At 41.2% G+C, this 26,069-nt stretch overlaps 1 protein-coding gene across 2 annotated transcripts; it reads right to left on the bottom strand.

The window, feature by feature from the left end:
• Window positions 1-867: 867 nt before the first annotated feature.
• On the bottom strand, window positions 868-26,069 carry RIPK1 (receptor interacting serine/threonine kinase 1). Of its 2 annotated transcripts, XM_074827225.1 has the most exons (12): window positions 25,866-26,069; window positions 21,121-21,332; window positions 19,302-19,455; window positions 18,696-18,833; window positions 16,109-16,337; window positions 15,097-15,246; window positions 13,768-13,844; window positions 10,529-10,619; window positions 6,798-7,358; window positions 5,058-5,129; window positions 2,717-2,869; window positions 868-1,779 (listed from the first exon to the last, which is right to left on the bottom strand). In XM_074827225.1, exons 2-12 carry the CDS (start codon window positions 21,270-21,272, stop codon window positions 1,493-1,495), a joined length of 2,064 nt encoding a protein of 687 aa, XP_074683326.1. In that variant the 5' UTR covers window positions 21,273-21,332; window positions 25,866-26,069; the 3' UTR covers window positions 868-1,492. The 2 variants fall into 2 exon arrangements, with proteins under 2 accessions (XP_074683326.1, XP_074683335.1); XM_074827234.1 differs by lacking the exon at window positions 6,798-7,358 and having other exon boundaries at window positions 25,866-26,067.

The following is a 26,069-nucleotide window of genomic DNA, read 5'->3' as shown; positions in this document are numbered from 1 at the left end:
TTTTCCACAATATGCTAAAGACCTTGTAGTACTTTATATTTTCTGCCCAGAAAGCTGAATCTTCTTCTCTGTGATTGAGTTCAGTAAGCACTGTGCTGAAAGAGATTGCTTCTAGCTTTCAGTTTTTGGTTGGCTCCTATACTATCCACAATGTCACCTGAATTAAACTTTTTTTGACAACAACCAGAAGCTACTGAACACTTCCTCCTTTTTCTACAGCATAAAGAGTGACCGGGTCCAAAACATCTGATGGAAATATTTGTAGATTTGATGGAAGTAGGAGGTATTGTTCTTCATAGGAAGAGTTTGCCCTAATTATTCTTAGGCATAAAAATTTACAGCTTGGTAATTCTTCTTTCGTAGATCTTGCACACTGAGATTATGTTGATACTAGTAAGTCAGAATGGCAAGGAACATTCTTAGGCATGGGGATACCATTGCCTACACTCCAGAGCTGTTCCAATGTTCCCTCACACAACTTCAGCACCATGAAATAGCCCTTGCACAATATTTTGGGGGCTTAAAGAATTTGCTATCCTGGCAGCAGGCTGCAGCATGCCAGTTAACCTCAGAACCCAGGAACATTCCCAGGCATGTTTAATTTACTAGTATAAATGCAACCTAAGAGATTCAGAAACTAGTAATGCTCTGAGCCCCCAGACTGAGTAAGAGAATGGGTCTTCTGTCATGTGGTAATAAGGTACTTTCCCCTTCCCAGAGCTCTCATATTCCCAAATTTTTACTTTGGATTGCATAAATGACTGAATTTCTTTTTTCACTATTTCATAAAGCAGGTGAGAAACTTATCATGTAAGATCTTTTCTACCAAGCAATGTAAAAATGCAATATTGACCTGTGAAAGAAGAGTGTTTTATCAATTATCTACTTTTTAATCCAAAAATCATTTTTGCTTTTATTTACACTGCTCTTCTGCGTAATTCCAGACATCTGTATTTAATAAACATTATTAAAAAGATTTAAAAAATTTAAAAATCATAGAGCAATCTGGGGTAGTACTCTTGTAAGTGTTGGCACTTGTGGCAAAGTTTACGAGTTGATTTTATTTTCTGTCCAAGTTTTTCAAGGAGTGTGTCAGTCTTTCACATATTATTACTGATGTATTAGCTTTGCTGAAATGACATGCTTTTGTTCACAACTGAACAAGGGTACCAATGTGTTTCAAGATAGAATCTAGAAATTTTGTGTAACACATTCTCCTTGAATCAGTATTTCTATTGCATTTTGTTGTTATCTTTAGACAATCATTTTATTTGGAAGGAAGATGCTTATTTTCTTTCATCCTCTGGAAGACCCAATTATATTGACATAAACTTTTTGATTTACTAGACGTATTCACCGCTTGGCAGAACAAATGTGTTCCAAAAAGTCTGTGCAAAAAGGAGAGCTCCAGAAAGTCTGTTCAGAATTATTACTTGTTATTGGAAGGTCTTCAGGAAAAAATACCCTCATTTTTCCCCAGTTCTCAGTCAACTTATTCCTCGCTGATTTGCATCAAACTAGTAAGGAGATCCAGTCTTTGGCAGCCAAAGAGGGCCCTGGCAAGCTTTCCAACTGTAGCGCCTGTGGAGCCTTCCCTCATTACCCACTTAAGCAGCATTTGGTAAACTTTTTCTTTTAGTCCATCTCGTTCATAGTCGTGATCAATTTCATCAATCTCAGGATCACTGAAGCCCAGTTTACGAGCACAGTGCTTCCACTGTTTAGCCAACTTTTCTCTCACTAGATTCAGATGTTTCTCGGTCAGGACAGTAGTATTGTCTGCAAAAAGAAAAACAGTGTAAGAAAAGGGCATTGTTTAACACTTCTGCTCCTTTCACTCTCACCTGTCCTCCCCCAACTACTTATTGGTAATGTCGGGAGACAGAATTTTAGTGATACAATCAGAAGTGGGCTTCATGGAGGCAGTATTACCCAGTGATGTTAGGAAAGAAACTCCCAGTAAGAACACATGTATTCACAGGTCAGTTGCTGGACTTGCTTTTTGATCTGAGGCTGTCATAGTTTTATCACCTGAACCTGGAAAATTGAAAAGCTCCTTCCTATTGTTCTTCTACAGCTGACTGATGTCTGTATTATATGTTTTATATTCTGGGACACTATTAATTTGTTTACTTAGGGATACAGAGGGATAATTTAATTCACTAATGACCAATGACAATAAATTAAATTTTAAAATCTTCCAATCTCTACCTGAATGAAGCAGTTGTGGCCCCAAGACTGTTAGTGTTCAAGAAGCATTTGGACAATGCTCTTAGATATACGGTTTAACTTTTAGGTTTCCCTGTGTTGTGTCAGGCACTGGACTCGATGCTCATGGGGCCCTTCCAACTCATGATATTCAATGATTTAAACTGTAAGTCAGGTGAGGACCACTAATCCTAACCTTGCTTCTGCTAATCTGAGTGTTGTTATTCCTCTTGTTCGTGATGCATATACAACTACACTTGTATCTGGTGTCTAATAAGAGGTCATGAAACTACAGAACAAATGAGGTACATGGAATTACAGAACAGTATTAGCACAAACCCTTACTTATTTTATACACTCTTAAGTATGTAGTAGAAAAGGACCCAAACAGTTATTTCTCAAGTATCAGACAGAGAAAGCTGTACTGCTTTCACACATTCCAAACCAAATGATTCTCAGTTAAATACATGAGAAGAATACATCAAAACTAGGGAGATATTTCTCTTACCAAATATACCCATTGCTTCGTAATACATGTAAGTTGCTTCTGTAGCAACAGGAGAAGTGCTGACGTGTGGATTTTGCTCTTCGATCTTCATGTGATTGTAAGATCCAATTTGAATTCCAGAACTGTTACTTATGTTGTACTTGACTGAATCTTCTGTACAAGGGAATTTTACACAATTTTATGAACAACTGCATACGGTTCAACATGTGAAGAAGTAACATAAGGAGGAGGTAAGGAGGAAAAATGTTTTACTAATAAGGGAACTCATTAAATATTTTTATTGCAATTAATGTAGAAATGGCCATTTACTGGCAACTGTGAGCATATTTTCATCATGCAGTGTGACATAAATGCACTTTAGTGAAAGCCCACCTTATTCTATTCTATGACAAAGTGCCATCACCAGGGCTTACATGCTGGTAGTCACTAGACTGTAAATAATATTCCCAGTGCTTTAGGAATGTGTAGTAGCAGTCTTGCTTTTTGTTGGCTAACAGCTTCAAGAGGTCAGTCTTTACTTGGAAGCACTTCTTGTTTAAATCTTAAAAGCCTTACTTCTGCCTCTCAACTTTCCTTTTCACAGATGTAAGTTCACATTTACAGTTATAACCTCAAAGTTCTGTGAGACTACAGAAAATAATTTCTAGTTGCTCATAAGGTTTCTATACTCCATGTTATACTGTGTTGTCTTGATGGCATCTCTCTGTTTCACAATGTATTTCATCCCTGCTATCTAGGAGTATATTCTTCAGTTGGTATCTACTTTCACAGTGAATCACAGTGCACTACTATTTTTCTTATTTTTCCCCTGTTCTGTACATTTGTTCTGAGGCAAGACTAGAATGTTTTCTGAGATATCTTACCAAAAAACCCTACTCCTTTATTTTAAGGCCTGAATCCTCAGTAATAAAAGTCAACATGTATTTGCACAGCTAAATTGTGTGCACCTCTGGGAGCTTGCATCTGTGGTTTACTTGTATGTATTAGTTAAACACCTAATTTGGTGCCTTTTGCCTACAGTTGTCTGATTTCCACACATAACATGAAACTAAGTAACTATTCTAGTCATGTTAAGTGATGTCAGGTTTTTATTCTCCTGACAATGTTTTCTGAACTCTGGATGAATCATCCATTAAACATTCTAACTCTAGTTTAAATGGTAAATATCACAACCTGGGTCTAAAATCGAAGTACAGATACTTAAAATGATAGACCAAGCTCTGTATTTAATCACCCAAAATGATGGTTAGATGCATAAACATCCTTGTTAAACACTCAATTGTGATGTGAAGTGTGGAGATCTATGGTCATGCATGAAAATCTGATTAAATGCATTTAATGTTTGTTAATCTGAAACTGCTAGTCAGAGATACTTATACATATGCATGATTAGTTTCTAGAAGTTGCACAAAAAGAATACATTTTATCGCGTCTCAAAGTATTATGATTCCTGTATCCTTTCAGTTTTTTTGAGATGAAGGACCCAGGAAATAAGTTTATATTTTAGCTAAAAAATGAAGAAACCTCATGTGTTTGCTATTTTCTTATCTGGTAACAAAATGAATCTAGCACAAGATATGAAAACATGTACAAATGCTTTGTCAGTATTAACAGTAAAAGTTACTGTGCTTATAAATATCCTTCCCCAAGTCTCTACACTTTGCTTGCTTGTCATGTTTGGGTTATCACCTAAAGACTCTAAGGGGCGTACAGTCACGAAGACAGAAACCTGCTGTTGGAAGTTTTCTTTGTAAATGTAAACCACTTTCAAACTGGACAAGCCTTGAAAGGGTTAATTGAAGAGTTCAGGGTGCCCCAAGCAACACAACTTGAAAGTAGCATGTATTGACAACTCCTGAAGGACTGGACAGAATGTCAGGGTTTAAGACAGTTGAACTGTAGACCTGTGCCCCAAGGAAGGCTGATCAGCATGAAGCCTGCAGTTAAGATTTGTATTAAAAATGCAGAGCAAGAGAGGACAGATGTCCCAAAGACATGTATGGTTCAGGAGCTGGGTAGAATCACAGCAACTTGAAGTTTAATCTAAGAAAGTGACTGGTTTAGGTGTACAGGAGATCTTACAATGCCTCCATGTTTTTAAAAGTTCTTTTACGTAAAAGATGTTGCTCTTGATCCATCAGATACACATTTAATGGTGTGTACAGGTCCTGCTAGAGACAGGAATTAGTTTTATGTACTGGTACTGATAACTTCAGCTACGGTTAGAGGTATTAAGCAATAACATAAGTTATTTCAAGATCCTGAGGTTTTTCACTTTACTGATCAGGATGCAATGCATAGCCTGTTGGCTACCAGGACAGAAGAAGGCTACAGCACTTACCTGTACTTCCTCTGGGTGCAGTAGGATAGTATGCAAAATTTCCCCTTGTGAAAGAAGTGGAATCCTTGTTGCCTAAACAAAGAGGGAAAATAAAAAAATGCCAAAAGCATTTGTAAATAAAAAAGCAAACATACTTAAAATGATTGCCATGTTTGTAACAGTATGAGTACATTGTGCCCTTAAAAACAAAGAAAGAAATGAGAAGCTTTTTAATCAACAGGATTGTATCTCCTTGAATAACTCTAGTTAAAGCAACGACCTTACTGTGGTTTTGCTCAGTGACTAACAGCCTTAACCATCCTTGGATGCCAGTGAGGGCAGTGGGCTTGCACGTGGGTGTATGAACACCTGGCTAGTAGACAGCGCTGCAGGATCACAGTGTAGTTATGGGCTGAGCTGCCTTGTATTGGGTATTCAAACTGAAAAATACCAAACTCTCAAGCATGCTGCTACTGCTTACTGCTAAGACTGACTGTAGTTTGTATTAGCACGCTGGTTGTGACCAGCTCTCACAAAGGCACTGGATGCCACCGCATATTCTGCCGGTGGCAGCAATGTCTGGCAGAGATGTAACTTCCTGCCTAGGGCAGTAATCGATTTGGATGCCCACAGATGAGCTCTGCAACTCATGACGAGGCAGTAAGAGTGACTGGGTTATGGTCATCCAACAAGCCAATGGAAGAGGTGCAATGTGGTGCTCTTCTGCTTCTCAGTCTGGTATCTGCGACGCTATTGCATGCAGCCTCCCTATAATAACTGTTTTCTTCTTTCAAAGAGAAGATTTTACTTTATTAGTGATGTCAACAGTTCTAATCCCTGCCTTCTGACATGACAGCTCTCAGATTAACTTCACTAAATAAACTCACATAAACAACTAATCACAGACTCTGCATAAATAATTTATCAGAGTAACACCTTTGTGGCATTCTGCCTGTAAACAGCTAAGCATCCTTGATTTTTCTTGTGAGACGATCTGGAAAAGAATGCCACGCTAAAAATATCATGCTACCTCTAGTTGTTAAAAATTACATCTCAGAGGCCTCTAGTTATTATTTATTTATACTTTTTGCCAGTGCTCAGTGTTGTCTTCCTTGTGTCCATACCTTTCTACTCCACAGCTCACTAGCAAATACCAACAGAAGCTCCCCATCAGCACCAGGCAGAGCTCTCTAGAGAAACCAATTATGAGCCTTAGCTCCTTGTTGGCTCCCTGAGCTCAGGATTCTCTTTGCTGCAAATCAAGCTAAAAATACCCATCTATTTTCTGAAATGCTACAAATGTTATTTTCGCACAAGCGGAACCTATGGTATGAGTACTACATTTTTGAGAGTCAGAAATTTTCCTTCGCTTTCTTAGAATGATTGGTGGCAGCTCTTGGTTTTGGTAGCTGCTGTAGCAGTACCTGATGTCTGCTATTACTTGGTTGGTAGCTGAAGGGTTAGGCATTGGGCCTGATGATCCTCTATTACAGTGATGCTTTAGAAATGGTTCCCTTGAAGTTAATAGCCTGCAATCAGCATAATGAAGTCAAAGCTAGCACGTTTTAGCAACCTGAGTTAACTTCAAGTAAACAGAGAGAACTTCATGAAATAAATTCACCTTTGCTGTGTCACAGATCAACTGTTAGCAATAAGCAGGTGGTTGTTACATAAGCTACAAGACACTCTTGACCACTTCATTTTTAGAGAACAAGTGTGTCTTCAGATACATAGGTGATGGGGGAGGAGGAGGAATCTCACCTGATTCTGTGTCTGCATTCTTTGGATACCAGTTTACACTGGTCTGTGACTGCAGGTTTGGGCCAGATTCAGGCACAGGAGGTTTACTTAGGCTAAAGGTACTAGCTGAACACAATCCATAGAGACCCTCTGAGCTTCCTGTTAGAAGATTGTTAGGGTTTGGCCCATAAAAAAAATCTGCATTTCCCCATTTTGGTGGTGTTGCAGCTGGCTGTAGCCAAAAATATGGGTTAGCGTTTGATCCTGTTTTTTCAACTCTTGGATACAGTTCACTCTGTTGAGGAGCAGGTGACTTTGCAAACGGATCATAGGAAACTCTCCGTCTCCTTTCTTCCTCTCTCATTTCAGGGGTGTATACTACAGGTGGAACAGCTTTATCCATCCGGTTCCCGAATACATGGTAGTTGTATTCGAGCTGAAGTTTTCTTTCTAGATTATCAGCAGGAATAAATGAGGTCTCACAACTCTCAACAGGCTGGTTCTCAGGGGAGGCAGCAAACATGGCTTCGTTAACCTGACTGGTCACAGGACCTTGAGAGCTGTGTAGAGAATTAGGCTGATCTGAAAGGGAGGAAAATTAAATATTTTAAATACATCCAGATGCAAATATATAACTAACTTGTTGTGATGACACTAGACTCTATTAATCTACCTTTAATATTACAGTAATATATAAAAGGTGAAAAATATAACATTACTTCCAGTATAAACTGTGTTTTCACAGAATCACAAAATCGTCTAGGTTGGAAAAGACCTTGAAGATCATCTAGTCCAACAATTAACCCCACATTGACAGTTCTCAACTACACCATATCCCTCAATGCTATGTCAACCCGACTCTTAAATACCTCCAGGGATGGCAACTCCACCACCTCCCTGGGCAGCCCATTCCAATGCCTAACAACCCGTTCTGTAAAAAAATACTTCCTAATATCCAGTCTAAACCTTCCCTGGCACAATTTGAGGCCATTACCTCTTGTCCTATCGCTTGTTACTTGGTTAAAGAGACTCATCCCCAGCTCTCTGCAACCTCCTTTCAGGTAGCTGTAGAGGGCGATGAGGTCTCCCCTCAGCCTCCTCTTCTCCAGACTAAACAACCCCAGTTCCCTCAGCTGCTCCTCGTAGGACATATGCTCCAGACCCTTCACCAGCTTCGTTGCCCTTCTCTGGACACGCTCGAGTACTTCAATGTCCTTTTTGTAGTGACGGGCCCAAAACTGAACACAGTAATCGAGGTGCAGCCTCACCAGTGCCGAGTACAGGGGTAAGATCACTTCCCTGTCCCTGCTGGCCACACTATTTCTGATACAAGCCAGGATACCATTGGCCTTCTTGGCCACCTGGGCACACTGCTCGCTCATGTTCAGCCGGCTGTCAATCAACACCCCCAGGTCCCTCTCTGACTGGCAGCTCTCCAGCCACTCTTCCCCAGGCCTGTAGCACTGCTGGGGGTTGTTGTGGCCGAAGTGCAGCACCCGGCATTTGGCCTTATTGAAACTCCTACAGCTGGCCTTAGCCCATCGCTCCAGCCTGTCCAGGTCTCTCTGCAGAGCCTCCCTACCCTCGAGCAGATCAACACTCCCACCCAACTTGGTGTCATCTGCAAACTTACTGAGGGTTTTGTTTTACAGAATGTCTTTACTGAGAAGTATTACAGATTTTTAGCTAGGAAGTACAGGCTTGTTCAAGCTATCAGTGTCAAAATCTCCCTTAGTCAAGCGGTGTCAGAATTCACTGCATACTCTGCTTATATTGATATCAAGTTCTCAACTGCTGAAACAAACAGTTCCTGGAAGCGTTTGCAGGATCTGATTTAACAGTGTCTCCCCACTGGTGTTAACTGGAATTTAATCAGTGCAAAATTGGAGTGTAACAGGATGGAAAATAACACCACTGTGATAGGTGTTACTTCATACAGCACAAATGGTTTGTCATTAAAATCATGTTTGCAAATGATTATGTAAAATATCTCACCTGGGTATTTTGTGATGAATCCTTTTTGTCTAGTTTATTCTTCATAGTCCCAAAGAATACACTTTTACAAGTAATGCCTACCAGATAAAATAGTCTGTGTCATCTACATCTTTCAAACTAATTCTCACTACCAAAGGGCACTCTAATTCAGTCTTGAACTAGATCGTGTTATGATCTGGATCATATTGCAGCATTCCAAGGCTAAAGAAGAATGTAAAAATCTTCTTGTTACTATCTGTTCTTGTGTTTTTAAAGGCAGGACTACAGACGCTTTCTTAAAAAGCCTGAAAGCTTCACAGTTGTCTAGAAAACACTGTACGTTGCCTAAAGCAAGGGACTCTTACAGACCACTGTAAATTTGGAATAAAGCGTATGTATGATTCTATTTAGCCCAGATAATGCCAGTGAACTGTTTTTTTTTCCTTTCCAAATTACATGAATTCAGTCCATATTGGGCAGGACCAAAACTAGTTCCTTTTGATGGCTCTATATTAATACACCTTCAGTCTGACTCGCTCTGCTTCTTTTGTTACTGCTGCTAGAGAGGGCATGGGAAGAATAAACTAATACAGAAACAACCTCATCAAAAGTGACAGCTGTTAGCAATTCAGTATTAGCATAAACTATATGGCTTCCATTCTCCAGGGCAAGCTTGAGATGTCTGAACAGATCCTGCGGGATTTCTTTCACTACCACTGCCTGAGTAATGCCCACTGACTGGAGGAAAAAACATGACTTTGACTGACACGTTGTCAAGATAGTATCTTTCTGCAGTGTAGATTCCCAATAAAGCCTTCTGTACTTAAAACACAAGAGCATCTGTAATCAGCTGTGGTCATAGGTGATTATTTCTGCTAGGAAAATGTAATTATATTCATTTAAAAATATCGCAGTGGGGCTGCCCTACTAAGTCCATCAGTTTTACTGAGAACAGTTATGGCAAACCTAGCTTGGGGAAGATTTATTAGTTGCATGTTACAGTTTAACATTGTTCATTTAATAATGTCTTACAAATGGTGTGAGCAAACTTAGCAGGATTTTATTTCTACTGAATCTGATCTTGTGGCTTGTAAATCAGTGTTGCAAATATGATCCTGTATCTTTTGCCATAAAGAAACTTTGGTAAAAGAATTCCAGATACAATACTCCAAAACTGTAACTGTATTATCACATATTAGTGAGACAGCTCTATAAAACCATGAAACATGCAACTCATCCAAGTTTTGATAGAAAATGTGAAAGGAGAGAAAATTCATCTATTAATGTTCCTCAGATAGATGCCATAGAGAGCAAGATCATAATCAAAGGAATATGTTATAATTGTGTGTTCTGGCTGTATTCAGAGCATTCATAAGAAAGGATGGAGTGGGAAAAAGGGAAGTCTTTACAAAACTAAAGCCTACAGACCAAGCACTTGGCGTGACTAAAAGGATGGGAAGAAAGATCGAGTGTGAAAAGTAATCATCAAAGTAACCATTGAAAAATCTACTGTTAAACAAAATGTTCGTCATAGGAGAGGAAAGCAGAAGACTGTGAAATGAAATGGGTTCAAACCGTGGACTGTGGAAAATTCAAAACAGTAAGTATGACTTTTGGGAGCAAATTTAATCTCTTTGGTGATTACAGTTCTCTCTGAAGCACTGAATAATTGAGTCTCTTCATAACCCCTTAATGGTAAGATTACTTACTTTGTACATGTACACAACTTTATCTTTGGCAAAATACACAGAATAATGATGTGTTAGTAAGTGACTTACCTACTTGACCATTACTGGTATCTTCTGATACAGCATCTATTTGAAGGGATTGCATCCTATTCAGCAGTTCATTTGACTCGGGACACATTTTCTGCACGTAAGAAAGAACAAATGATCAAGTTATAGGCAAAAGCTTAACCAAAGGGAGTACCTGCAGAACAGGAGACAGCAGAGCTTCACAGTGAAGTGACCTGGATAAACAGATTCTGTGAATCTGTGGAAAGAGATCCTATGCTCTTACAGAGAGCACAGCCTGACAGAAAAGAACCATTGCCTTGCTACAGACGGGCAAAATCTTTTCTTCAGTGAAGGGAGGAAGGACTGCAACTGCAGTATAAAATACTCTGAGTTGGCCAAACAATACCCTTGCTTACACAAGTATGAGCTTAATCCAGACAGAGTGGTTTTGGATTGTCTGTCTTGTACTTAACAGCTAGACTTTCTGCAAGCAATCTCGGTGAGAGGATGCTGCTGAGGTAAAGGTAGCAAATGTGCATCCTGTTTTGTGGATCTGTATTTATTAAGTACCTTAACAGGGAAGAGGTGAGGAAGAAGGTTTACATTCAGGTATGGCCACACTGACTTTTATGAAGACTATTAGGAACAAGAAGTTTGGAGCAAATCTTCAGAAAGATGCAGTACAACTTCCTTTCTGTAAACCCTCATCCTCACTTCACTCGAGTGAAGGCAAAATCCATTCCTGTTCTATTCTTTTGATGCTCCCATTATTTAGACTTCACTGGAAGTAAAAAATTTTTTTACCTGGCAAAATTATTTCTCAATTTCCCCCAGTGCTTCTCACTTGTAAAATAATTTCTAAAAGTAGGTTTGTTGGGTTTTTTTAATGAAACCCAAGAATTACTTTCACAGATTAAACATCAACATCTACTATGTCTTACCCCAAAATCTACTTCCTTCTGAAAGCAAAAGTTGACACTCTAAAGTGCATTACAACCTTAGATCCTTAGATTTTACTTGACTAACTGAACTGCTTGAGCAGGGGGGTTGGAACAGATGATCTCGAGAGGTCCCTTCCAACTTTAACCACTCTGTGGTCCTTTTAGTTAGGAGGCTGTGGACTCTGCTTCCACGATTGCTGGTGGGGAGGAGGGAAAAAGAGGTTATGCACAAACCCTCTAATTCCCATTGCCACTGAAGCCGTACTAGTACTTCACTACATTGACTTGCCTTGGATGCTGTATTCACGTTCTGTGCCCTGACTGGAACGGATGCTTTCCTTCCTGAGAAAGCAACAGACTCGTGGCCCATTTTCTAAGTAGTCCTTTGGTCCCTATGATTTGAGAGGTATATTTGCAGAGAGATAATGCAGCGAGTATAATTGGCCATGATCCTGATTTGGGGCCACTACCATAAATTAGACATCTATATCTCACATCATGAGTTAGTTTGGTCAAATCAGTCCAGGAAATTTGTTTCATCAGTTTCATTTTGCAAAACTCTTACTGCTTTTTTGAACAGTCACTGGTGCTTCATAAATGTCACATGTTCTCTAAACCAGAAATTTTCATTTGCACAATTGTAGACTTCGTGACAGAAGGAAGTGCTTTAAAGAAAACTGTAAATGAATGGTTGCACAAAGGAAGTTGTTTTTCTTAGTTAAAATAACTGGGTATGTATTCTTCTGAGCCTCACTTTACTGCAAAGATTAAACCCCTAATGCCAGGAGTTCTCACCAATAGCTGTCAGTACTACTGAAGTGAGTAAATTGATGAAATCTGTTATGAAAAGGTTCCATAATCAACCCAATTGTTCAACAAGTTCTCATTTTCTTACCTTCAGTCAGGAAATGATTCTTTTTATCGTAAGTTATAAACCTACAGCCAGAAAAGTAAGTGAAAACAACTTGGACACTCAGGAAAAACACAATTTCAAATTTTCCCTGTTGTTATTACTGCAAACTAGCTTCCTGGTCTCAGGATTTACAGAGTTTTTTACACTTACTCTAAATCAGATTCTGCCACTTTTTAATCTCTAGGAATAACATTTTATTTCATCAGTGAGACTTAATGGATATATGAAGAGCTTTTGCAAAGTATTATCATAGAATCAGTGTCACTCAGGTGGGAATAGACCTTGGGGGACCTCAGGCCCACCACCTGCTCAAAACAGGGTCACCTACGGGATTGGAGTTGGAAGCTCAGAGCTTTGTGCAGTTGGGTGTTGAAAATCAATGACGGCGGCTGGACAACCTCCTTAGGTAACTTGCTCCACTGCTCAGCTGTCCTTATGCAGAAAAGTTTTTTTCTCTTCCACCTGGTTTGAATCTCTCTTGTTTCAGTTTATGTCCACTGTCTCCTCTTGTTCTTGTATTATGCACTGCTGTAAAGAGCTTGGCTCTATCTTCTCAACAAACTCCTCACAAATAGGGGCAGGCTGCTATTTATGTCTTCCCAAAGCCATCACATGTCTGGGCTGAAATAGCCCTGGTCCCTCAGCTCCATTCATATGGCAGGACTAACAACAAGTGCTGAGCAGATCTGCTTCATCTGCTGTCTGTGACGCTGCTGGTACAGCCAGGGATGCTGCCGGCCTTCCTGGCTGCCAGGCAGGCTGTGGCTGCTGCCCAGGTCCCTGCTCACCACCACTCTGAGGTCCTTCTCAGCAGCGCTACTCCCTGGCCAGGCAGATCCCAGCCAGCACTGAAGTCAGGGGTTATTCCAGGTGCAGCACATTGCATCTGTCCTTTCTGAATTTCACAAGGTTTCTGTCACCCCTTTCCTCCAGCCTGCAGCTGGTGCCTTGCCCTTGTGACTGTATTGACCGGTCCGTCCTCCTAGTGTGGTGTCATCTGCACACCTTATGAGAGTATGCTCCATCACTTCCCAGGTCCTTGACAAAGGAGTAAACCAGGGAAGGTCCCAGTGTAGTAGACCCCTGCACTACTGCAGTTGTTACTGGCCTCCAGGTGAAGTAGGACACACTAACCACAACCCTCTGGCATTCACCATCCAACCTGTTTTCATCTGCCCATCCAGACAGTAACAGCCAAACTTGAATATAAAAATATTTTGGGATACAGTGTTGAAAATCTTCCTACAGTTGAGGTAAATGACATGTGCTGCTCTCCCCTCATTCATAAATCCAGCCATTTTATCACACAAGGCAACTGGGTCAGTCAAGTATGATCAGTCTCAAAGTGGCAGAATCTGAACGTAACTGGGGTTGGGGAGAGGGGATGTGGGGAACTGACACTTTAAAATGCTTAGAAAGTTACTCACTTTTAACTCCTTCAGGTCATCTTCAATATTTTTTTCTAGATTTTGATAGTAAAATGGCTTGTATCTTTGACTAATTTCTGCAAAAAGAAAAGAACTAAGTGAAAGTGATTTTCAGTGGAAAACAAGTGATTTATACTGTTAACAATTTTGATGGATAAGGATTGAATAAAGACTTGTATGAAGTCAGAAACAGGAAAATTACATATACATTTGGAATCTGTTCACATGCCTCATTTAGCCTTAATATAGTAACAAGAACAGGATGATTTCTAGGGATTTTTTTTGTTGTCGTTGTATTGCTTTTTAGGGTGAAAGCTCTCTGTCTATGATCTGTGGCTGACAGAACCTCTCCTTGACTTGACTGGCCAAAAGACTGGTTGCCACATTTTAAGAAATAAGATACATTCAATTTCATTCAGCTACTTGATAAACTACCCTGTCTCTGCTAAAAACTGAATTACTGAAATCATCTAGTAACACAGTAAATGTTTTCCTGTATTTTGCATATGGGAAAATTAGAAGCTAAGACCCAGCGCAAGCATAAACTCAATCCATTAGCAGTAGATTATGAAGGTTAAATATGATAATAGTAGATGGGTTCCTCCTGGTATACGAATTTCCTCCAAGTATTTAAGTACATGCCTGTTGTATATGAAGCTCTTGGTGCCCCTGTCTAAATTGAAACCTCCATTTCCTGTTATGTGTAGGGTTTTTTTTTTTGTTGCTTGTTGTTTTGTTGGGTTCGGTTTTTTTTTTTGGTTGGGTTTTTTTATTTTGCAGTACATATTGAGGCAGAAAGAAGAGACAAGAGGAGATAATTTTGATTTATTTGCTGAATGCTCTTAGTCTCCTTCCCAGACCATTCAGTCAAGACTTTTACTGACTCCGAAGGTTTTGAGATCTGACCATACGAAGGATGATTACCTAGTCAAAGGCTGCTGCGTTGCTCATGGAAGGCTAAACCGGGACAGCTTTTGAAGCTAGTTTAGATAGGGTATTTTCTCAGTCAGACCCAAGATATACTATGTCCCTTGATGCTAGCTTTTCTATAAATTTCAGCAGGAAGACTGCACTATGCTGAATACACATTATCAGCAGGTATAAAGTGTCTTAGCTCTATCCACTCATATTTCTCAAATCTGTAAGTGTTGGACCAGATCCCATTTTTAGTCAGGGTACAGGGAGCACGCTTCACAGGGTGTGTGAATTGCTATTTCTATTTTCAAAGCAAAAATTTATATTTTAAGAGGAAAACACTCAAGTTTGTTTTGCTGCATTACAAACTATTGATGGACACATAACAAAAAGAATCCCAAAGCAATGCCTTACCTGAAAAGGTTGGCCGTTTCTCTGACTCTTGCTCCCAGCACTGTTTCATTAAGTCAATAATTTCCACTGGACATTTATCGGCAATCTCCTTTATGTCTGGTCTGTTTCCATTCATGATGCCAAAGCAAATCTGGGCTTCATTTATACCATCTGAAAAATAAAATTTCCTATCAGATCCTGACCATAGGTTTTGCTGCCTTTCCGTAGGTAAAATAAATAGTGAAGCAGCTCCCTGTGTGTTTGTGGATATGTAAAAGAAGATTACAAAGATAGATGACTGATTTACAGCTACACATCTCTTGCATCAGTGAATTTGAGTTCACTGCCCTAACTTCCATGGATTAGAGATTTATTTTAAGATTCACAGATTTACCTTTATATGTAAGACATGCCCAGTGTGAGTAAGGGTGACAGATCTAGTTCTCTAGAGCCTGAATCTCAGTTATGCTTTGCACTGGGTACAAACACAAAGATGACCACACAGGCAACACTTAGCCATTTAGTTAGCAAAAAATCAATTTAAAATGATAAACATTACTCTGGAATTCCACACTCTGCTCCTATTGCTCTACATGAGCAAATTACTGCGTGTTGAGAAATTAGCACCACACAGCTGAGAAGTGGTAACTGGCTGTGTGCCCATGCCTGTTAAAAAAAAAACAACCCACATGTAACTAGTCCACCTCAGGAAAGAGTGTACATTAAAGCTTCCATCCTGGCCTCTTCTTAACTTCTGCCTTTGCCTTCACTGACAGAAGTTAAGACAGGTTTATGCCCACACTATGTGGATGTGAATAGCTTGGGCTCACAATTGCACTTCTATTCAGATGTTCTTGTCCATGCTTAGAAATCAGGAATGATGCAACTAATGCCTCTTACTGGCCATGAGGTGCCTAACAGGTGCTATTCTTGGGTACAGGTGATTTAATCTACTAATCTTGATTTTATAACTTTAAATGCTTAACATTTGTAATTTAATTTTGTGATTAGAGTTCTTTTGGAACTAACTTACGTTCATACGGCTCTTTGTTAGCAAAAGTTGCCCAGATCACTATGCTGAAGCTGTAAACATCTGACTTCTCCACAGGTTTTACGTTAACACAGCGCAAATGCTCTGGAGCCATATAGAAAAGAGTCCCAGCATTATTCTGGCAAGTGCTCTTGATTTGCTTCTGTCGGACAGTCTCTTCTTGGGTCAGTCGACTCCAGTTCTTAAAGGAGGCAACACCGAGATCTGCAATCTGAAAAATGAGACACATCAGAGTGTGCTGAAGAGAAGATACACAAGTATTTCATGCAGTGTTCAATTTTATAATGAATAGCTAGACTTATCTGATAGCTTAACTTATCTAAAAATGAAACACTGCAAAAAACGCAGCCACAAGAAAGGAAAACAAACTATCTGCTGTTTTATGGGGTTTTTTTTATCACTGGGGTGTTTTTATTAATTTTTTTTATCACTGCCAACTGGGAACTATTAGGCTGAACCTGCATTATTAACTCCACTTGGAACAATCGCGTAATGTAAGGAAAAAAGTTTGGTTTTGCTCATATTGACAATCACGTTCAAGAACTGTTTGCAGTGCTCACAGCAGAAGATCCGTATGAGAAGGAGCTAAGATTCAAATCTAAAGTAATCTATGAGATGGGCAGATATCCCTCCTCCCTTACTGCCCTTTCCATTTAGATTCCATTTAACTCAGCTTCCGTAGATCTTCCTACAGAAAGGGGAAGAGGATCTAAAATGATGTGATGTGTATGGCAGAGAGACATGGGAAAGGATAGCATGGAACAATTTAAAGCAGAGATACCTGGGTACTGTGCACTTGACAAGGTGGCATTACTGAAACCTTAGGGTGCAGTTTTACAACTAAGACTAACGGCTGATGGTGAAAAAAGCAATCCTTCCCTCCTTTCCTCAGAGTCTCCTTTCATGTGTTCCCTCTCCTGCTCCTCCTGTTCCAGCACTGACACTTACCTGACACTGGGAAGACGGAGTGCAAGGCACTCAGCTGGCTTGCTGAACCAAGTGCTCCCCAACAGAAGGGCAGCACTGCCAACAAGGTAAATAGTAATCTGCTGGTTTGGCTTCCTAAATCAGGGTAGGACGGTCAGATTAGCACCAGTGCTAACACAAAGGAACAGGAGATCAACAGTAGAGGAAAAATGGAAGAAAATGGGACTGCCTCTCTTGGCCACAGGCAGCTGTCAAAGTGAGTTGTGAAACCAAATCACTTCAGACGAAACCGAGGTGACACCATGCCTCACTTCTAACTGGCTTTTCTTTTCTCTTGTTGCCTCTAACTAGCTTATTGTTCCTCTTGAGTTTCTGAAGCTTTGGGCTAAGTTTAGAGGTCATGTACTCAGAGGAAGAGGAAAATGTAAGAGACATCCTGCTGAGGAAGTAGGAGTCCAAGTTCATATCTATAAGTAAGAGGAGGTCTAATATGATAGAGGAAGATACATGATATAAATCTTCCTACACTTGCACTTTCCTAGAAGAACTATTTCCCTTTATAAATATTGGCAATGTTAGACACATTCAAGCAGATATATCATAAAACAGCTGCCTTAAATTATACTTTTGACCAAGCTGCTTAAGGAAGTCTGATCCAATTCTAAATTTGATCCTGGGTTCCAGTTCAGTTTGTCATGCAGTGTGATGATAGCCTAGTTTGGTCCTGTCCATATAAGCAAGCTGAAACCCAAAAAACTATCCAACCTACCTTTAAAGCAGATTATTATTTCTTTTTTTTAATTTTTGGTAAATAAAAATATATAGTTTATACTTAGTACCTGCAAGCTGCTCGTACTGTGCTAGGACTTGCAACTGTATTAACCTTGTCAAACAACTTCTCACTAATTTATGTGTGAGAAATACCAAATGGGAGAGGAAATTATTCTGTAGCTTCAAACTGTAATGGGGTAATTATTTTAGCAACTCACCTTGACCAGAGACAGGACATTTGATGAGGACTGCTGCAAATTCTACTCAGGTTTATTCAGCAGTAGGCTCTATATCTATGCATCCTGATCCAAAAGCCCACTAAAATTAATAGAAGGGCTTTGGAACAGGCTTATAAACCATTCTTTGAAGTAGTGTCCTGCTGCTTTTTTTGTAGCTGCTGTCTTTCATTTAAAAATGATGACTAAGGGAAAAAAGGAGACAAAAGAGGAAAAGATAATAGGCAAAAGAAGGAAAGGAATAAAAAGGAGAAGGTAAAGGCAGGAGGAAATTACAGCAATAAAGGACAGAAGACATTCTATTTTGTTTCAATCTCTGTATGTTAAGGTTTGTTTCTTCTTTCTAGCTGTTTTGTTATTGGTAGTTCATTAATCCTCAACAATATTACTCATTTTTTCAATACCCTTAGTGATTTTTTTCCCCCCCCACAGTTGAGGGAAGATTATGCAAATCTCAGTCTCAGAGACTGTATAGGCCACCACACTTCAGTGATCCACTGCTAACACTCTTGTAGCGATAACTTGGCTAGACTACAGTGAAGTTCATCTACCAATCAGAAATACTAACCAATGCAGCTGAACTGGATTCTTCAACCCAAATCACCAGCTTTCTCCATTTAAATTTGAACAAGTACCTTAATGTGGAAGTCAGTGTCCACAAGGATGTTTTCTGGTTTTAGGTCTTTGTGTACGAAGCCTTGCTCATGCAGATAAAGCATTCCTTCTGTGATCTCCAGCACGAAACGCCCTTTCACTGACAAAGGCAGCGAGAACTAAAACAAAGAACAAGTACCATCTATTTAAAAATGCTACTACAACCATCAAATTAAAAAAATGTCTTTAAGAAAGTTCCTTTCTCAGTCCCAAGAGCACCTCTGCTCAAGCCATGGTAAAAAAGAACTAAGGTCTTTCTTGGATCTAAATTTTTGCATTAAAGTAATTCTAGAGTCATTCCATATTTAGAGAAGCATTCTTCTCTAGCAAATTCTCCACATACCTCTACAAACACTCCTATAACTTGCAATCTATAACTGTGGCCTGCTTCTTTGTGATGTGTGGGAAAGCCATAGTTGTCCTCTGCTGTCTCTAGAGAAGGCAGAGCTGCCACTGGCTCTTTAATACAGAAAGGATAATGAGAAACTAAAGACTCCATTCTCTGGAGATGGCAGTAACATCCTGTTCCTTTCAAGCATCTTATCAACCCTAAGGAAGGGCAAGGGATGAAGGAATTCACTGCTCACTTTCTGTAGCACTTTCATCATGTTCCCCCGGTCCACATACTCCATCACAAGTGAGTAGTTTCCGTCTTCCAAAATTATACCTAGTAGTTTTACCACACGGTCATGCTGAAGTTTGCGCATAATCCTGCCTTCTTCAAGGAGGGAAGCATTGTATCTGTAAACAGAAATTATACTGAACTTAGGTGCCAGGCTAGAAGGAACACAGGGATGAAAATGCTGTTGTTTCATAATGAAAAGGATGGCCAAAAATGTCAACATTCCTAGAGCCACTGTAGGATGAATCACACCTTCAGCTGGTTTTGAACTGATACAGCTTTGTTCATGCCAGGTTATATTCTCCAAGTCTCTGCTCAAAGGCCTTGCACAGAGACTGTCTGCAGAGCCCAATTTTAAGGCCTGCTTTTCAGAAAGTGCAAAAGCATTCTTTTTGTAGGTGCACTGCTGGTTGTGTATGTCCAAATCCCTGAACTGGGGTGGGACCAGGACAAGGCAGGGCTGAAAGAGCCTTTGGACATGGCAGATCAAGACACATTCCATTACCTCTTGTACAGGAAACAATACAAGTCTCTTTCCCAAAGAGCTGGTATTCATGTTCATGTTCAAAATGGATTTATTACAGGGGATCCACCCACATACCAGATGATGGTAACATTTACTAATCATTACTGGTTTAGGATGAATTCAAAACCTAACTCTTTACCTTGGGCCTCAGTACAACCCATCAATAGTCACAGACACACAGCTGGGAGCTCACTAAGGGTGTTAAAGAAGGATTATATTAAATAGAAGGGGTGGTATTTTTACTATTGGTCCTGTTCTAGGCATCAGGCAAAAGGATGTAAGAAAATCTTGAGACTATGTTGCTTGCTAATGCTTTCCTACCCTGTGACTTAAAAGGAAGCTGCTTTCTCCTTCTGTGTTCCTCTGTACTACTACAGAAGAAAGTGGTTGTTTTGTTTGCATTAGGCTCAGTTATAAATTTGCTTAAAACTTTTGGTTCAATACTTTAAGGGATAACAAACTTATGAGCCTGTGTAGTGAGAAAATAAAAACACAAACCCAAAAATAAACCTGGCACACTTGTCCATTTTAACTGTGTTCTGCAGTCTGCAAACCACTAGAATCTCTTAATTTGCTTTCCACTGGCAAAATAAAAACTCAATTTATTTATCATAACCCAAAATAGAAGAACATGGGTTTTTGTCTCTCTCTAGTGGATGACTTGTGGGAGAATTTTAGGATTGTTATGGCTGTGAGGTAGTAGAGCTGCAACATGGCCTGAATCCACTGAAATTGACAGCTAATTTGATCCTTGAATAAGATCAGTGGGCTTGGCTCACTCTGCTTTTTCTCAAGGGGGAGAGGGTTACATTCTTGATATTATACATGTGGGGTTGGAAGTCCTGCTGATAGCTCAGCAGTGTTTAGCTCCCTGTGGGCATCTACAATTGGAAAATTGTATTGAAAAATGATCTGCAAGCTTGAAAATATCATATGCCCACTGAATTCCTGCATTTCCTATGTGTGTGCAAGAGTCCTTTCGATTCTTAACAACTCACAGTAGTGCTCACCTTGCAATAGAAAACAGGAACTTCACTGGAACAATGACTTAAAACTAAAAAAGTTGGCTCATGAGGGAAAAGAGGGAAATTTGTAGGACAGCTGCTAGTATTGTCTTAGAGTATTTTCCCCACATACAGTATCTCCGAGATCATAGATCTGAAATTATTACACTTTATTTAGATTTATCTCCACTGAGTTTAGAGGATTCCTTAGACTAACTGGAAGATAAAAAGCAAAACTAAGATCTGTAACTTACTCAGTGCGCTGGGGTCCTGTATACACTTTTTTTAATACTACATATCCATGTTTCTTGTGAAAGCATAAAGAAATTGTTCCAAATCCTCCAGCGTCTAAATGTTTTTTTTCAAGCAAATCCTGGGTGTTCATGTGGATGTCTTCCAGTGACATGTTTGCAGTCTTTGTGGCTTCACGATTAAAACAAAATCAAGTACCCTAGTGCTTCTGGACCTGTAGTATAAAGGAGGAAAAGAAAGTGTCATCACCAAGCATTCAGCTGTTCTACTAAACAAGCATCTGTGTAAGGAGTGGGACACAAGCGTATACTCTCGTGACCCTTATGAACAAAGGGTCTCAGTTTGAAACCAAAGATGCTGTGGTTCTCACAGGATCAGACCTAAAGATGACAATGATTTATCCTGTCAACCCATTAGAGTTATATTAAGTCGATGTAAAGCCATTTCTTCACCTGAAGATCTCAAAGTGCTGTTCATAAATAGTTTTTAGCCGTATAATATGCAGTATATAGGTGCTGTTCCTACACTTCACACCTGCAAAAACTGAAGCCTAGAAAAACCAAGGGCCACAGTCCCAGAGGCTGGTAGTGCCTAACAATTCTGATAGGGATCTCATTTTCTAAACTGCCTGAACAGGGGCCTGTCAGGTGCCCAGATACTTACATAACTCTAAGCTATGTTTTAGGTATCTCTGCAAATCCAGCTCTAAAGAGTTTGCTCGAAGCTTAAAACGAACAAACAAAATGTTTCTCCGGAGGGTGAGACAAAGAACCCAGCTTCTCTGGAAAACTTATTTTTACAGCTGACTGAATTTAAGGAGATGACTGCTAGGAAGGACTGTGGTGGGGATATAAAGCAACTTTGCCCCTGCCCCTCAAAAAGAAGAGGAACAAAAATTGTGAATGTTTGCAGTATCTCCTAAGTGCTGCAAGAGAAAAAGAGAGCTTGGGGGAGCCTCTGTAATGGGTAGTTAAGTAAACCCCAGTGGATGCCAGAATAATTTTAAGCCTTTGGTAAAGCTGTGGTGCTTTCTTGCCTAATGTGTCTCTTGGGTGGTAAAACCTTAAAAGAAGGCTAAACAGCTGGTACCTTTGGCACACACTAGCATGCTGCACTGCTAGCACAGGTGCAAGCCACAAGCTCTGTTTTCTTCCTCACTGAACTTTTACCTGAAGCACCTTACATCAGGTAAGGAAAGCATTTGCTGAGAAAGTCAAAGTCCAAGAGACTAGCAGGGCTGTTTGGTTTCCATTCCTCTTGGGTGACTATGGCACAGATACACAGAGCTGGGAGAAAGGCACCATTTCAAAGTGGCACTATCAGCAACAGAAGATTGGCTCAGTTGGGTAATTAAGAGCTCTAAATAGTGTAGAAAAGGGATTCCCAAATTTTTCAGACCAACAAGTGACTCCTGTAAACTACTCCACACCTGTATCATCAAATCTCTAATTGAAAAGATTGCTCAATGTTGTTATGATCATCAGCTGCAGCCTAATTACCACAGCCTCTTTCCACAGCCTGGGAACTAAGGAGGTAGTGAAAGTGTCTGCAGAAAGTAGGTGTCTGAGGGAAGAGAGATGTTTATGTGCAGATTTGGAAACTGGCTAGTTAGTTCAATCCTGACAAGCCAAAATAGGGAAGAATAAACTTAATTAAAAAAAAGGTTGTGCCTCTAGAAGAGAGAAAGCAAGAGCTTCCTCTTCCAAGTGTATGTATACTCTTGGGCTGTTGTACAGACAGGGAACATCCTCTCATCTGGAGCAGTGTGCTTGCCTCAGAGTTTTCTTCTTTGGCTCTCCTGACTTCACAAGGATGCAGATTTTGTTTTGCTGGAGTGCTAGCCTGCATTATGAGCACAGGACTGAGGACATGGCTGTGTTCATTTAGTAAAAAGGTAAGCTCTGCTATGCTTAATAATTGTTAGGGGAGAGGAGATTGCTGTTGTGTTTTGTTTGTTGTTGTTGTTTTTAAATTCCTTTACAGCTAATTAAACAGTTGAGTAACAAATGACTCATAGCGGTGCCAAGAATACCCACTGCTCCTCCCACAGGTATCTCCCTGGAAGTTTCTGGTGATGGTTCTCTGGCTTTCCTGAGTGGTACTGACTATTGTGCAGATAGGGTGGGTGTCACAGGTACAAAGGCCTAAATTCAGTCGTGAGACTAGCGCAGCATGAACTAGTATCTTGCTTCTTTATCTGGGGTCTCCCTTTCAAGAATTGGTTCAAAGTTGCATATCTATGAAAATTTTTCACTGCTAACAGTAATTATGCATCTAGGTAGTAGTTATTCTTTTGAGAATTGCATGTGCATTGCTTGTGAATGCAAATTAGATATGTATTTTTTAATGCTGAATCTCTAAAGTTGCATTATAATATTGATAGCTCAGGGCTGATGTTTAATACCATATAACCTGATGAAAACCAGCCCTGCCTCAAACTGTAACAATATAGGACCCTGTTCCTATTTATATTGCTAATACCTGTTCCTACCAAGCAGCATGTAATCACTGTAACTGGAAGGCTTGGAAATCCAGAAGTAATAACTCCTGAAATCGTAAGATAGCTGCTGAAATGAGTTGGATAACATTCAAGAGAGGGAATTTTCTCGTAAGATGGGAGAGAACCCTCCTCATTGGGCATGCTTTACTATTAGGATGCTACTACTTTGTTGTCGTTGTTATTAAGTAGTGAGGTAGTCTTAGTAAAAGCTCTTTGATCTTTAGACTTATTTCAAACACAGAGTTTTTCATAGGATGGATATCATAGGAAAGCAATCTCTAGACAGGTTTTTAAGCAAGGACTACTTATTTCAGTATACTATTTAACATGAGGTATTGGCTAATGTTACCTGAAAATGTCAGATGATAAATCAAGGAGGGAAGCTCAAGGGCTCAAGTTCATTCCAAGCTTATGGCTTTTTGTTGATACATGGCAATTCAAATGTATCCTCAGTACTTATAATACACCAGTGCACATATTACATATCTGTGGTTAAGAGAAATTTTGTAGTTTGGTTTAGCCTAACCTTACAGAAGCTACACGTACTTCTATGAGTTAGTTTGTGCTCTGAGGTAGCCCTCATCTGTATACTTGATTATAAAGCATTTTTTTTAATACCCTGTTCTGAACATCTGTATTAAGGTGAGTTCATATTTAACAAATGCCAATGTGTATTATGAAAATTTGGAACACTGGTTGCTAGAAGAGAGGGATTTTTTTTTCCCACTGATATGTTTGGGTTTTCTTTAGAGGGAAATACAATGTAATAAGTGGGTTTGTGGCATTTCTCTTTTTAACACCCTAGTTATGTTCTCCCCTCTGACCCCCAAAGGGCACACAAACTCCCAAGAATCATGACCCGGTCACTAGGTTGTATCGGGCCTGATCACCATGCAAAAGAAGTTTGCTCTATCTATTGATTCATTACTGATCTGATGTAGACTTTGTGTAGCCTGCACGATTAAGGAGGATTGCTGAGAGCGTTAGCAGGGTAATATGAAAAAAGGTGACATAGTAATTGCAGCCCTTTTGGTCTAATGATACGCACAGCACTCAAGCTCTTGAGAGGTGTTGCAGGGTATAATCAGATGAAGTTTGCAAGCACCAAAGCTCGTGGCCAGTTAGTTATCAGTCAGGAACGGAAGGGAATAACAAATGGGAACCAGAGCTGGTATCGCTGATATGGGTGACAGGAGATAAATGGAAAGGTCCTGCAGCTGAGGGCAAAAATATTGCATGTGTGGAAGACGTTTCAAAAGCTGCCAGTGCATCTCAACTCTACTGCTGTAACCCACTCCACCTAAACCTTTCCCCTCTGCTAAGGTTTTTCAGCTGTTGCAACTTTTCATGGAGGAACGATTTTTTTTTTCCTTTTGGAAATAGCAAAGAAAATACCTGCATCAGATCAGCAGCAGGTTACAGAAGGGATCCTGTAGTAATGCGAGGAGGAGCCAAGAAGAGGGAAGCAAAGGTGTTCATGAAAGACGAATTTCGGTAGGACGAGAGCAGAGAGGGCGGGTGGAAAGGGGAACGGAGGGGCAGGTCTGTGCAGTGCCTCGCACCGGTACGGCTGTGTCACGGCCGGTCCTGGTTTAGGAGAGCAGCCGCCACAAAACCGCGTATTCGTGTACGGGGCTGAGAACAGGCTGTCTCGGCAGAGGCACCTCGTACTGCCGGGGCCGAGCCCTCCAGTGAGGCCGAGCCCGGCCCGGGCGGCCCAGCCGGCAGCGCCTCATGCACCGCTGGCCGTGGCCTCGGCCCGAGACGCGGGGCCGGGAAGCCCTAACGCGGGTTCGCTGTGGCCTAGTTCCTCGTTGGCCGACTTGACATGTCGTCCTTCTCCTCCTCCTCAGCTTCCTGCCCCCGAGGCCGCCTTTCCTCGCACACAACCGCTTCCCGCCGCGGCGCCCCGGGGCTTCCCCCCGTGGCCGGGAGACCCTCCCCAGGGCCGCAGGCGGGTGGGGGGCGAGGGGTGGGGGGGATGCACCGCAACTCCACCGGGCCACCTCGCCCCGGGGCCTGTCACACACCCGCCCCCCCCCACCCCCCGGAACCGGGACCCGGACGCCGCAGCGGCGGGGCTTTCGGTTTCGGCGGGGCAGCCCGGGTGTCCCGTCGTGTGTGTCGTCCCGGGTGTCCTCCCCCCTCCCCCCTCCCCCCTCCCCCCTCCCCCCTTCCCCCCCCCCCTCCCCCCTCCCCTCCCCCCTCCCCCCTTCCCCCCCCCCCCCCCGGTCCACGGTGCCTTACCGTGGCTGCGGGCCGCTCTCCTCTGCCCTGCCGGCTCCCTCGGGAGGGTCCGGCGGCGTGCGGGTGCGCCCTCACCGGCCCCCGCGGGGCGGGAGGAGGGCCCGGCCCGCCCCGCCGCCCGCCCCGTCACCCGCTCGGAAGTAGAGCCGGCGGCTCGGGCTCGCCCAGCGGCGCCGCGGAACTGCTGCTGCCGCCGGGGCTGCA

The sequence above is a fragment of the Strix aluco genome, chromosome 1, assembly GCF_031877795.1.
Source record: "Strix aluco isolate bStrAlu1 chromosome 1, bStrAlu1.hap1, whole genome shotgun sequence".
NCBI lineage: Eukaryota > Metazoa > Chordata > Aves > Strigiformes > Strigidae > Strix > Strix aluco.
Note: the sequence above shows the minus strand (reverse complement) of the source record. Positions and strands in the feature narration are given on the sequence as shown.